General features: G+C 35.4%; 1 protein-coding gene and 2 long non-coding RNA genes across 5 annotated transcripts; 1 reads left to right on the top strand and 2 right to left on the bottom strand.

Annotated features, from left to right (window-relative positions):
• LOC112046492 (uncharacterized) lies at positions 1–6,476 on the top strand. Of its 3 annotated transcripts, none has more exons than XM_024083126.2 (2): positions 1–176; positions 4,122–6,476. In XM_024083126.2, exon 2 carries the CDS (start codon positions 4,914–4,916, stop codon positions 5,979–5,981), a length of 1,068 nt encoding a protein of 355 aa, XP_023938894.2. In that variant the 5' UTR covers positions 1–176; positions 4,122–4,913; the 3' UTR covers positions 5,982–6,476. The 3 variants fall into 3 exon arrangements, with proteins under 3 accessions (XP_023938894.2, XP_023938896.2, XP_023938895.2); XM_024083128.2 differs by lacking the exon at positions 1–176 and adding an exon at positions 466–482; XM_024083127.2 differs by lacking the exon at positions 1–176 and adding an exon at positions 2,510–2,652.
• Positions 6,477–8,715: 2,239 nt separating this feature from the next.
• On the bottom strand, positions 8,716–10,383 carry LOC128198499 (uncharacterized). Its single transcript, XR_008251258.1, has 2 exons — positions 9,941–10,383; positions 8,716–9,134 (listed from the first exon to the last, which is right to left on the bottom strand). It is a non-coding gene; the product is annotated as an uncharacterized LOC128198499 (long non-coding RNA).
• Positions 10,384–11,302: 919 nt separating this feature from the next.
• Positions 11,303–12,980, bottom strand: LOC128198500 (uncharacterized). The gene is made up of 2 exons (XR_008251259.1): positions 12,524–12,980; positions 11,303–11,721 (listed from the first exon to the last, which is right to left on the bottom strand). It is a non-coding gene; the product is annotated as an uncharacterized LOC128198500 (long non-coding RNA).
• Positions 12,981–13,009: the final 29 nt, after the last annotated feature.

Genomic DNA, 13,009 nt, shown 5'->3' on the forward strand with positions numbered 1-13,009 from the left:
CTCTTAACATATCAGAGTGAGCCAGTTCTAGTGGATCAGTAGATTTTCAACTTGTTTATAATCAGAAGTATTGTGAAAATATACTAATTAATATTAATAATTATACTTAATCATTTAAAGTAGTAGTTAATAATAATTGATTATTTGTTAAATAATATTATTTTTTTAAAAATTAGGTGAGTCATCATCATTATTATTATCATACCTAAGTTTATATGTCCGAATTACACCACGCTGCTCCAAGACTGGATGGTGGGTGTCTGTGATAATGTTTGACATTTCAACGAACCTTTCCCTGTGTTAGAACCGATAACGACGTTCCGCGTTCTTTAGAAGCTGAAAGTTCAATATCTATACTAATATTATAAAGAGGAAATTTCGACATTCTGGGTGTTCAAAAACATCTGTTTGGCTAGCGGTGTGCGAACTTGCATTGTCATGGTGCAGTTTCATAAGAAGTGTTGAATGGGGGTGATGACTAGGTTTGAATATATTGATTAATGATTTTAATGATACATTCGGGTAAATAAGGTCAATGTTAACTAATTTATACATAAAAAGCAAAGATTGACTGGATATTTGCAAAATAAATAAGATTATAAAATTTCTAAATCTATTAAAAATATTTTATCGTAATTAGATGAAAATTCATACAGTTAGCTTCCTTACATTAAATGTGACATTTTTTAATGTATGAACTATAAACATAAACGCAGAAATAACGAATTTTAGTAATTTTGTTTAAACGCCCATACAAATTTAACGATCATTAATTGCCTACGACGTCATAAGTTCGTGCGATTTTGTATGGGGCGTTTTTCAGGGAACCGCGGCAGCGCCGCAAATCTGACCCTTTAAATCCCTGTAGCTCCGAAAGTAATGATCGCAGATACCCTGTTAGTTTTACAAAATTGCTTTACTATTAGCATACTTTTAATTTATAAACAATTTAAAAAACTGTCATCGTTCCTATTGTTTTTTCGAAATTCAGTCATCACGTGTGGCAAACAAACAGTGGTATACAAGTCAGCGGTAACCGTCTTGTGATCTTCTAATACAATAGTGGCGACGTGACCACCTTTAGAGCCAAAAGAGGCAACCGTGTTCGTATGACTTTAGTCGGTTTTGACTCATCCTAGAAGACCCAGACAGTTGACTGCTGCTGAGCATCTGGATCGCAGCATATCAAAAACTTGTCCCTAATGATAACATAAAGATGCTTTGACTCTCCTCGGTTTAATCGCTGCAGAGTTTTGCGACACCAACTAACACGAGTCGTCGCTACGCAAATGTGGTCCAACGAAAGATGAATTTTCTTACGCTAAATTCTTCGTGCAGGATTTTTTCCAATTTTTGTCCCTGAAGAGCCCACGGATGCCTCTTTTTCACGGTATGTCACATGACGATCTTCGAGTATTAGCTGTCGCAGGGCTTCGATATTATCTTGTGTCATGGCGGTTTTTGGACGACCTTCACGTCGTTTGTCGTTGGTACTAGAGTGCCCACGTTGAAATTCTAAATAGCAGCGTTCTACAGTCCCAAGACATAGTGCTGCGTCACTACTCACTAAGCAAAGAAGTGGTGTCCTCAAAGCACTGAATCCGCGATAATCCCCATTGAAAGCGGTAGAAAACTGTCGCATGACCTTTGAATATTACAATAAAACTATTCGACCAATCTGAAAACATTCTTTTGTTTTTGTATTCTAAATTGAAAAAGATGAAAATACAATATATATTTTTTTAATAATCGCGGGAACAGAGAGAGAGAGCTCAGAGAGCTCTCTCGTTCACAGCTCTCGTATCTGATATGTCATTGTTATAAAATTAAAAAAAAATCAAAATTCAAAATTCTTTTATTTCAATTAGGCTTAGTTTACAAGCACCTTTGAAAGGCTAGGTATATGTCAAAATTTAATTTAATCTAATGGTGGTAATATTAGACGAAAACTTAGTCCGAGAAGAGCCCACAACAAACTCAGCTAAGGTTTATTTTTTTTTGTTTACCACCTTTTTACAAACTTATTTATTTATTTATAGGATATCATAGGGGCATATCGATAGTCCTCAACTGTTATCTAAACTTAAATTAATAGCGGCTTGAAAGTCATTATTCCAAGTGCCATATACACGGAAAATACACTACACTTACAACTCGCTAATCATTAGAGTTACAGATAGCTACAATAAGGAATCCTTAGAAGCTTGGTAACACACTTTCTTCATACACACACACACGCAACACACACACACACACACACACATGTTTACAACAAACACAAACAACCCATGTTTTACGAATGGTAGCCATTTTTAGTCAACTCTCCTCTTTCCTCTTTCACAATAATCTTTTATCTTACTAAGTTCATACCAGTCCGGTTTTCGTCCAATCCACAGCACCACTACTGCACTTCTCATAGTCACCGAGGACATTAGCCACGCTATGGATTACAAATGCTAATAGGTACTCTTTGATTTTAGCAACGCGTTTAATTCAGTGGACTTTGATGTTCTCCTAACACTCTTCACACCTTAATACTATAACAGCCTGTAATTGAATGGTTCAGGTATTATCTTGTTGGTTGACAGCAAAGAGTCAGCTTTGACAAAATTTTCTCTGGTTGGGCTGACATCTCGGCTGGCGTACCCCAAGGTATTCTCCATTTTTATTAACAAAATCACTTTCACAGAGTAATTTCTTTACATTATCACTTCTACGCAGACGATCTGCAACTTTATAGGCATGTTTCTGTCATAGACCTTGCTTCAGCAGTGGATCATGCTAATTTAGACTTGGCAAATATAAATAAGTATATAAGTATTGGCAAATATACATATGCCTACTTGTGAACCCTAAAAAGTCACAAGCCATTATCAAAGGGACTAGACAATTACGGATTCGAATTGATCATTAAATTTTACCTCCTACACTCTATGATGACACACCAATAGCTTTGTCAAATACATCAAAAAATTTGGGACTAAAATTCGACTGTCATTTATCGTTGTCTAGCCACATACTCTGAAATGAAGTTAGTAGGCGGATACATTGTTCGCTTCATTCGCTAAAGCGTTTACAGAATTTTCTTCTATTACGGACTAAAATCCTACTTATTCAATTCCTTCTGCTTCATATTCTTGAAAACACTAACGTTTGTTATTTAGATGTTACAGAGGAGCTACTCGATAAACTAGATTGCCTTCAGAATTTGTGCATCTGATTTATATTACTACGGATTGAGCTAATTCGACCGCATTTCTCATTATCGTAATGAACTCAAGTGGCTCCCTATCCATTATCACCAGTACATTCACATTCTTACTATTCTGTTTAAGATTTTATATACCTCTTGTCCTCCTACTTACAGGGCTATTCCTTGAGACCCCACGTCGTCCAAGATCGGTGCATACGTGTGAAAAATAAATTACCTATCTTGCCCCGATATGACACCGAACTCACTACCATATTGCAATTTTGAAGATCTATTACTATAATAAAATTGTAACAGGTCAAATTCTGTACTAGTTTAGTTGGAGGGCTATAGTAAGAAACATACACATATATAAGTACCTGGAACCTTGTTGCTAATGTGATTAAAATGTTTAAGTTAGATGTTACAAAAATACTGATTTTATTGATATATATTCTATTAATTGATACGTCATAGATATTTTTATAAGCTTATAAAGATATTAAGAGACCTTTAAATAATAAAAATGTGCTATTTATCGAGAAATATGGATTTTATTTGACGAGTTCTAACTATGACCAAGGTACAACATAGGCGGTCCAAGGTACATCACCACTGTTGTACCTTGGTCCACATTCCAAACTTTTTTTAGTTTATGTAAAACCTGTAAAAATGATGATCTATGCTTTTGTATAATTTATATTATGTACCACATTAGTTCGTCTAACAGCTGAAAATTGTTTCGTCGCAATAGCTATAACCGATTTTTTTTTAAAAAATCGTTAACTGAAAAAGTGACCAAGGTTCCCTATACCAAACTTTAGCATGATGAATGCCGCTGAGTATATTAGTGTAATCAAATTCATTAATAGTTAAGGTAGAGTGGGAGAAATGCGAGAGAGAGTGTACATACTGATTTATTTATTTACAGGAATAACCATGTGGATAAGAGGCCTGACTACCTTCATGCTCAAGAGCGTGACTAACACGAAGTTAAAGAACACGACTGTAGTCATCGATGGACAAAGCGTATTCTTCAGGTTGTACAAGGAGTCGAACATCCCTTACGCATTTGGTTGTGAGAGTGACAAATTCGCTAAATATTTAAAGGAATATCTCACCAAGTTTAAAAAAGCTAATCTGGACTGCTATTTTGTATTTAAAGGAGGGCATACCGACAAAGATATGCTCAACATTCATTACGAAGCTGAAAATCGCTTACACGGAAGAGATTATATTCCTGGTAGAGAATATAATGATATAATAAAACCACTGTTAGCTAAAGACATTTGGTTTCAAACTTTGGATGAAATGGGATTCAAATACATTGTCTGCAATGGCGATCACGTCACCGAGTGCATTGCGCTCGCGCTGAAGCTCTGTTGTCCTCTCATTGGCAACAACATGCAGTATTTCTTCTCACAAGTAGAGTATGTGCCGGAAATTAACACTGTGCTTGATGAGAACGACAACCTCCTTTGCGTCATACACACGTTGTCGAATTTCATGAGAAAATACTCCATGACAGAAGAGAAAGTGATTTTATTTATTATGATTACTGATCAACACATATTCGATGAAAATATGTTCAAGATATTTTTTCAGCGTCAGAAATTGTCGCGATACGATAAAATTATTTACAAAGACTTACTAAACTGGTTCTCAAAAAAAAGCATCAAAAAAGATATTCCAGTTTATTTCTAAACCAGATAAAGCCACATTTATGGAAAAGAAAAGCGACCTGAATGCCTTAGTACAAAAAAGGAAAAGTGCTGATACAATTTCGACACTCTACGTGACGGACAGAAATGCATCAAAATTCGCACAATCAGACCCTGAATGGTTTGAAAAAGGAATTTTCTTCAAATATATCGCCATACCATACGTTAATCTATACAGGTTTAACATTGTGAACGCCTCCAATTTAATCGAAGACTATGATCAAGAAAATGCAGTATTGCTTTCGATAGATATCATCAAATATGCTTTCGATTTGCTAACGAACTTTGGAGGAGGTGAAATAAGTATAGAGCACAAGAACTCTGCTTCATCTGACATTAAACACACGCTTACTAAATACGACTCTTCCATTCTGAAACCAGATTATGAAGCAACTGTAAGCGTTTTCGAAAACGGCTGGGATGATATAAAGCAACTAAAACTTTTTGAACATTTCGTGACAGAAATATTGCAGACGTTCGACTTTGAGCGTCTGAACAAGGCACCGGCGGACTGCCGGCTCCTTCTCGTCGCACTGGTGTACTTTTCACGAAAAAGACCAGATGTGAAACTTGAAGTATACAGTATACTGCTATCTTATGTAATGCTGAACGTTGTTTTCGATAAGATGGACGGATATTGTGATAGATCTAAATCTAACACAGGAAGTGTTGCAGCTAAGCCATTTATAGACTCGTTTACTGATAAAGATTTAGTGAATGCAGCAGATTGTGACGTCGCTTGCTCTTTAATGGATAAATATTTTAAATTGAGGAACGACGAACTGTGTGATATTTTTGACAGAAAGGCCCTTCATCCGTTAGTTGAGTTTCAACGCTGCTTGGAAGAGCTCAACTTTTTGAACCAATTGTGCGGATCGCAGTTTGAACGTACCGTGTACAGGAAGACCTACAACGGCACGTTTGTGTACAAGATCCTTCGCGCCATGAAGAACAGTGAGTGCCAGGATGGATTTCAGTTCATCCAGGAAAAAATAAACCCAGCGCCAACGGTTCTAGCCTTTCTGTCAGGAATACTTGGGATTTACGAATCTATTTTGTATGACTATTAATTATGAATTAGGTGAAGTCGTAGACATTTTGTTTGTCTAATGTCTGGTAGTACGTCGTATACTACTTATGTTTTTATTTTTTATTGTTTACTGGTTGACCCACCAAACGTTGTTTCGACATAATGTTCATTTACACGAGCAGCAACTGCTACTTTTTGTTAGTGTTAAATTTTGAAATACAAATTATACAAATCCAGACTTCTAAAGGTTACAGTTTATTGTAAGGAAATTTCTTGATTTTTTTTAATCTTTTGTCAAATTAGAAATATCTTAAATAGTTTTTGAGTTAAAAGTCAAAACCGAAACCCTTTTTTATTTTTAGTTAATTGTTTATAACTTTTTCGAGCTGGACTTTTTCAAGAACTATTTAAATAGTCGGAAATTAAGTTACCGGGTAAAAGCATCTCTCTTAACATAAATTCTTTTAAGTTCGTACTAAATGTACGTATCATACGTATGTACTTTTAATTAAAATAAAACATTGAATTACCGCAAGTATTTTTTTATTTTCTCGCAATCGTAGTAAAAAATATAGTGTAACACGTGGGGCTAAACCCATTATAAACTCAGTTTCTATTTAGCGGCCCTCGCCATACCTCGTACATAATAGGTCGTTTTAGCCCCTTGTATAACAATCTACTATTTTCAATTTCCACCATTTTCCAATTTATGTAGAATAGACGATTGAATTAAATTGAATCATGTTGTTTCTCTGAACTAACCTAACTTAACCTAACCTAACCTAATAATGAGTATGCTAGTTAGACGTAGGAGTTATTAGTTTAAAAAACTTCTTCTGTAAGTGAATCAACTCGTTGTTCTTTTCTCCACATATTAAATTTTTCGTAGGTATTTAATTTGTAGGTTCGTTTTGTTTCATCTTTAAATTAGGGTCACCATTCTCAATAGATGAAGACATAACAATTAATGTTGCGAAATATGTAAATTACGGTCACTAATTCACAATGAATTTCTTAAAAAAATCAAGTATACCAAGCAAATTGTTTTTTCACTACTCTTGCTAAAACACTGTCATATTACCACTCCACAGCGGGACCACACAGTACATACATACAGTATTATAAATCACAATTGATAACAATTAAATTACAATTTCTTATAGTTTTATTTCCTGTGTGAAGGTGGAAGCTGATCCAATGGCCTCCAAGTACCTTTATCGTTAAGGAACTCATCAATAGTGTAGTAACCTCGACTAAGTAAATGTTTTTTAACACATTGCTTAAAGTTGTGCATTGGCAAGTCCATCAGAGTAGTGAAAACTATATTTGAAAGCAGCGCACAAAACAAAACAACAGAAAACACTATTTGAACTTATTACCCTGGAATTCATAGTCGTGAAGTGAACAATCCCCCACAAACCAATATTCAGTATTCACCCAGGGGCTGACTATTGAATCATCCTTCATTGCATTTCATAAACAAACTACTGGAGAGCCCCTAGGTGACTGGAGTTTCAAGCAAATGTTGTCTATGATTTTACATTAGATCTTTGAAAATTCTGTGACACAACCACAGAGAGACGTATTTTGTTAATTCTTTGACATTTTACAAAATAATTGAGTTTCTAACCCTGGAATTCATAGTCGTGTAGTGAACAATCCCCCACAAACCAATATTCAGTATTCACCCAGGGGCTGACTATTGAATCATCCTTCATTGCATTTCATAAACAAACTACTGGAGAGCCCCTAGGTGACTGGAGTTTCAAGCAAATGTTGTCTATGATTTTACATTAGATCTTTGAAAATTCTGTGACACAACCACAGTGAGACGTATTTTGTTAATTCTTTGACATTTTACAAAATAATTGAGTTTCAATATTTTCATTTACTTTTTGTTTTTATTTATCGTAGTAAAATTTAATTCGTTCAAGTGTACAATAGATCAATTTTATCAAAAAGTTTCTTTCTCACAAGAAGGAGTTGTTAGAAAAATATTGAAGTTATGTGGACGAACATGATCAAATACAAAATTATCAGCCGATGGACGTCCACTGCTGGACATAGCCGTCTTGCATGGACTTTCAAACACAACGGTCTAGAGCCGCCAACGTCCAGCAACCCGCTTGATGCCATCGGTCCACCTAGTGGGGGTTCGACCAACACTGCGATTTCATCGGCTCTTCGAACTATGTGGCCTGCCCATTGCCACTTCAGCTTCACGACTCGCTGTGCTACCTATGTCAGTGACTTTGGTTTGTCTGCGGATCTCCTCATTTGTGATACGATCACGCAGAGAAATCCCAAGCATACTATTTACTATATAAGTAGTTTGATATTTCATACTTTTGTAATGTGGAATCCTACTTGAAATAAAAAAAATATTGTAAGAGGAAATTTGTTTATTTTACTCAAAACCACCTATAATTGAACCTGAAATAATTACAAGTAGGTACTATTATGCTGTATTTTCTTACAATTTATAGTAAGTGCAGTAAATAAATATAAGTGTAGCTTATCCTTAGGAATAGTGGTAAAATTGCATTTCACAAAGCTTTAGATCACATAATATTATATATTTAGGAGGTAGGCTTGGCCCGGTAATGGGCTGATAATAATGAACCACACAGTACTTATTGCAATTCCAAAATCAAACCTATATCCTTTTGATACAAAGTTTAATTAATAACAACAATAAATACATAATTTACATATAACTTATTGTTATTATTGTATATTTTTATAGGGCCAGACTTAAATGAAAAATGCAGAAGTAAACATTTAATAATTATCTTTATTAAAGATGTGAATCAATAAATTTCATTCAATTAAGATTTGTATACATTTTCTATTGTTATGGACTTCAGAGTGAGTGACCACCTTACAACATACTGCACTCACTCCTACTACCTTGATATTAAATGCTGCTGACTTTTCAAGGTATGTGGGTCTTCCAATTACTGTGATCTGAAAACTCAGATTTTCAAGAACCAAAGTATTCTCAGTATTCTTGGTAAAACAGTATTCTCAGAGCTCATCACTGCTATTCTCTGCCATGATAGCCGGTTTCTTTAAATCTGTGTATAGGATCCTCCGGGGTTGTTTATATGTATACCTATGCGTGACATCAATACAGCTTGACTTTTGGCATTTCTGTTATTTCATAGAATGCTTGATGGACTGCACCTGCAGTCTGAAAATAAACATTATGTTAGTTACATTTATGTAGGTTATATATTTCCTAAATCAAAACTAGATAGGTATACCTAACATTTATATAGGTTAGATTACAAACAAACAAACTAATTAAATTCTTCATCATGAGTATGTTAAGCATGAGTCTCCTCTCAGAATGAGAGGGATAAGGTCCACCACGCTGGCCCAATGTGAATTGGCAGACTTCACACATGTAGAGACATTGTTTTTCCTTCACTGTATGAGACATGTAATATACATTTAAATTCATAAAATGCACATAACTGAAATGATTTGGAGGTGCATGTTTCAGACAGCATTTGAACCTACACCCTCTGAATAGAAGGCAGAGGTCATATCTACTGGGCTATATGGATTTTGACCTACTCCTAATTTATCTATACTAATATTATAAACAGGAAAAATTTGTTTGTTTGTTTTGAATAGGATCTGTAACTACTGAACTGATTTGAAAGATTCTATCACTGTTGGAAACCTACACCATCATAATAAAAGGCAGAGATCATACATACCCACTGGGCTAATTGGTTTTATATCTACTTCTAATTTATCTTTACTAATAATAGAAACAGGAAAGATTTGTTTGTTTGTATGTTTTGAATAGGCTCTGGAACTACTGAACCAATTTAAAAAATTCTTTCACTGTTGGGAAGCTACACTATCCCCGAGCTCTATAGGCTATATTTTATCCCCATATTCTTACGGAAATGGGAACCACACAGGGTGAAACCGCGCGGCGTCTTCATGAACAAAAAATTATTGATAATGAACAAAGGTACGTACCTGATAACATCCCGTTTCATAGAATCAAAGTGCTGCTAGAATGTATAATACTAGCGGTATTGGTATTCCTCTTTTGGTCTTCTGTGTTCATTCTTCATCAAACAGAGGCATATTATGCCTAATATGAGAATCTTTCGTACATTCCATATCGCCATAGTATTATACTGGGTTTACGCAATTGCGAATATATATCTTGGGCACTGATATAACTCGCTGTTTATAACTTCACTTATAACGATCCGAACGTCCACTTTCTAATAAATAAATCACGAATAACACCAAAAAAAATGCCAGGGGATGGTTTGGCTGACAAATATCGGTAATTCAGCAGTCAGCCGCCAGCTCCTGTCAAATGAGGGGTTTCTTTTGTCTATGAAACGCGTAGGGGTTGAATTCGACACATAGCGGCTGAATAATCCCCTTAGGGGCCCCCTACTACGACTATGAATTCCACCGTAATATTTTCATTTTCTTTTTGTTTTTATTTATCGTAGTAAAATTTAATTCGTTCAAGTGTACAATAGATCAGTTTTATCAAAAAGTTTCTTTCTCACAAGAAGGAGTTGTTTGAAAAATATTGAAGTTATGTGGACGAACATGATCATATACAAAATTATCAGCCGATGGACGTCCACTGCTGGACATAGCCGTCTTGCATGGACTTTCAAACACAACGGTCTCGAGGGGCCAGCGTCCAGCGGCTCCCTGCAACCCGCTTGATGCCCTCGGTCCACCTAGTGGGGGTTCGACCAACACTGCGATTTCATCGGCTCTTCGAACTATGTGGCCTGCCCATTGCCACTTCAGCTTCACGACTCGCTGTGCTACCTATGTCAGTGACTTTGGTTTGTCTGCGGATCTCCTCATTTGTGAAACAATCACGCAGAGAAATCCCAAGCATACTATTTACTATATAAGTAGTTTGATATTTCATACTTTTGTTATGTGGAATCCTACTTGAAATAAAAAAAATATTGTAAGAGGAAATTTGTTTATTTTACTCAAAACCACCTATAATTACCTGAAATAATTACAAGTAGGTACTATTATGCTGTATTTTCTTACAATTTATAGTAAGTGCAGTAAATAAATATAAGTGTAGCTTATCCTTAGGAATAGTGGTAAAATTGCATTTCACAAAGCTTTAGATCACATAATCACATAATATTATATATTTAGGAGGTAGGCTTGGCCCGGTAATGGGCTGATAATAATGAACCACACAGTACTTATTGCAATTCTAAAATCAAACCTATATCCTTTTAATACAAAGTTTAATTAATAACAACAATAATTTACATATAACTTATTGTTATTATTGTATACTTTTATAGGGCCAGACTTAAATGAAAAATGCAGAAGTAAACATTTAATAATTATCTTTATTAAAGAAGTGAATCAATAAATTTCATTCAATTAAGATTTGTATACATTTTCTATTGTTATGGACTTCAGAGTGAGTGACCACCTTACAACATACTGCACTCACTCCTACTACCTCTATATTAAATGCTGCTGACTTTTCAAGGTATGTGGGTCTTCCAATTACTGTGATCTGTAAACTCGGATTTTCAAGGACCAAAGTATTCTCAGTATTCTTGGTAAAACAGTATTCTCAGAGCTCATCACTGCTATTCCCTGCCATGATAGCCGGTTTCTTTAAATCTGTGCATAGGGTCCTCCGGGGTTGTTTATATGTATACCTATGCGTGCCATCAATACAGCTTGACTTGTGGCATTTCTGTTATTTCATAGAATGCTTGATGGAATGCACATACAGTCTGAAAATAAACATTATGTTAGTTACATTTATGTAGGTTATAGGTATATTTCCTAAATCAAAACTAGATAGGTATACCTAACATTTATAAAGGTTAGATTACAAACAAACTAATTAAATTCTTCATCATGAGTATGTTAAGCATGAGTCTCCTCTCAGAATGAGAGGGATAAGGTCCACCACGCTGGCCCAATGTGAATTGGCAGACTTCACACATGTAGAGACAATGTTTTTCCTTCACCGTATGAGACATGTGATATACATTTAAATTCATAAAATGCACATAACTGAAATGATTTGGAGGTGCATGTTTCAGACAGCATTTGAACCTACACCCTCCAAATAGAAGGCAGAGGTCATATCAACTGGGCTATATGGATTTTGACCTACTCCTAATTTATCTATACTAATATTATAAACAGGAAAAATTTGTTTGTTTGTTTTGAATAGGATCTGTAACTACTGAACTGATTTGAAAGATTCTATCACTGTTGGGAACCTACACCATCATAATCAAAGGCAGGGGTCATACCCACTGGGCTAATTGGTTTTATATCTACTCCTAATTTATCTTTACTAATAATAGAAACAGGAAAGATTTGTTTGTTTGTATGTTTTGAATAGGCTCTGGAACTACTGAACCAATTTAAAAAATTCTTTCACTGTTGGGAAGCTACACTATTCCCGAGCTCTATAGGCTATATTTTATCCCCATATTCTTACGGAAATGGGAACAACACAGGGTGAGACCGCGCGGCGTCTTCATGAACAAAAAATTATTGATAATGAACATAGGTACGTACCTGATAACATCCCGTTTCATAGAATGGAAGTGCTGCTAGAATGTATAATACTAGCGGTATTGGTATTCCTCTCTTGGTCTTCTGTGTTCATTCTTCATCAAACAGAGGCATATTATGCCTAATATGAGAATCTTTCGTACATTCCATATCGCCATAGTATTATACTGGGTTTACGCAATTGCGAATATATATCTTGGGCACTGATATAACTCGCTGTTTATAACTTCACTTATAACGATCCGAACGTCCACTTTCTAATAAATAAATCACGAATAACAACAAAAAAAAATGCCAGGGGATGGTTTGGCTGACAAATATCGGTAATTCAGCAGTCAGCCGCCAGCTCCTGTCAAATGAGGGGTTTCTTTTGTCTATGAAACGCGTAGGGGTTGAATTCGACACATAGCGGCTGAATAATCCCCTTAGGGGCCCCATAATACGACTATGAATTCCACCGAGACCATTTGAATACACTATTCAAATTTC

This window comes from Bicyclus anynana, chromosome 11, assembly GCF_947172395.1.
Source record: "Bicyclus anynana chromosome 11, ilBicAnyn1.1, whole genome shotgun sequence".
Classification (NCBI taxonomy): domain Eukaryota; kingdom Metazoa; phylum Arthropoda; class Insecta; order Lepidoptera; family Nymphalidae; genus Bicyclus; species Bicyclus anynana.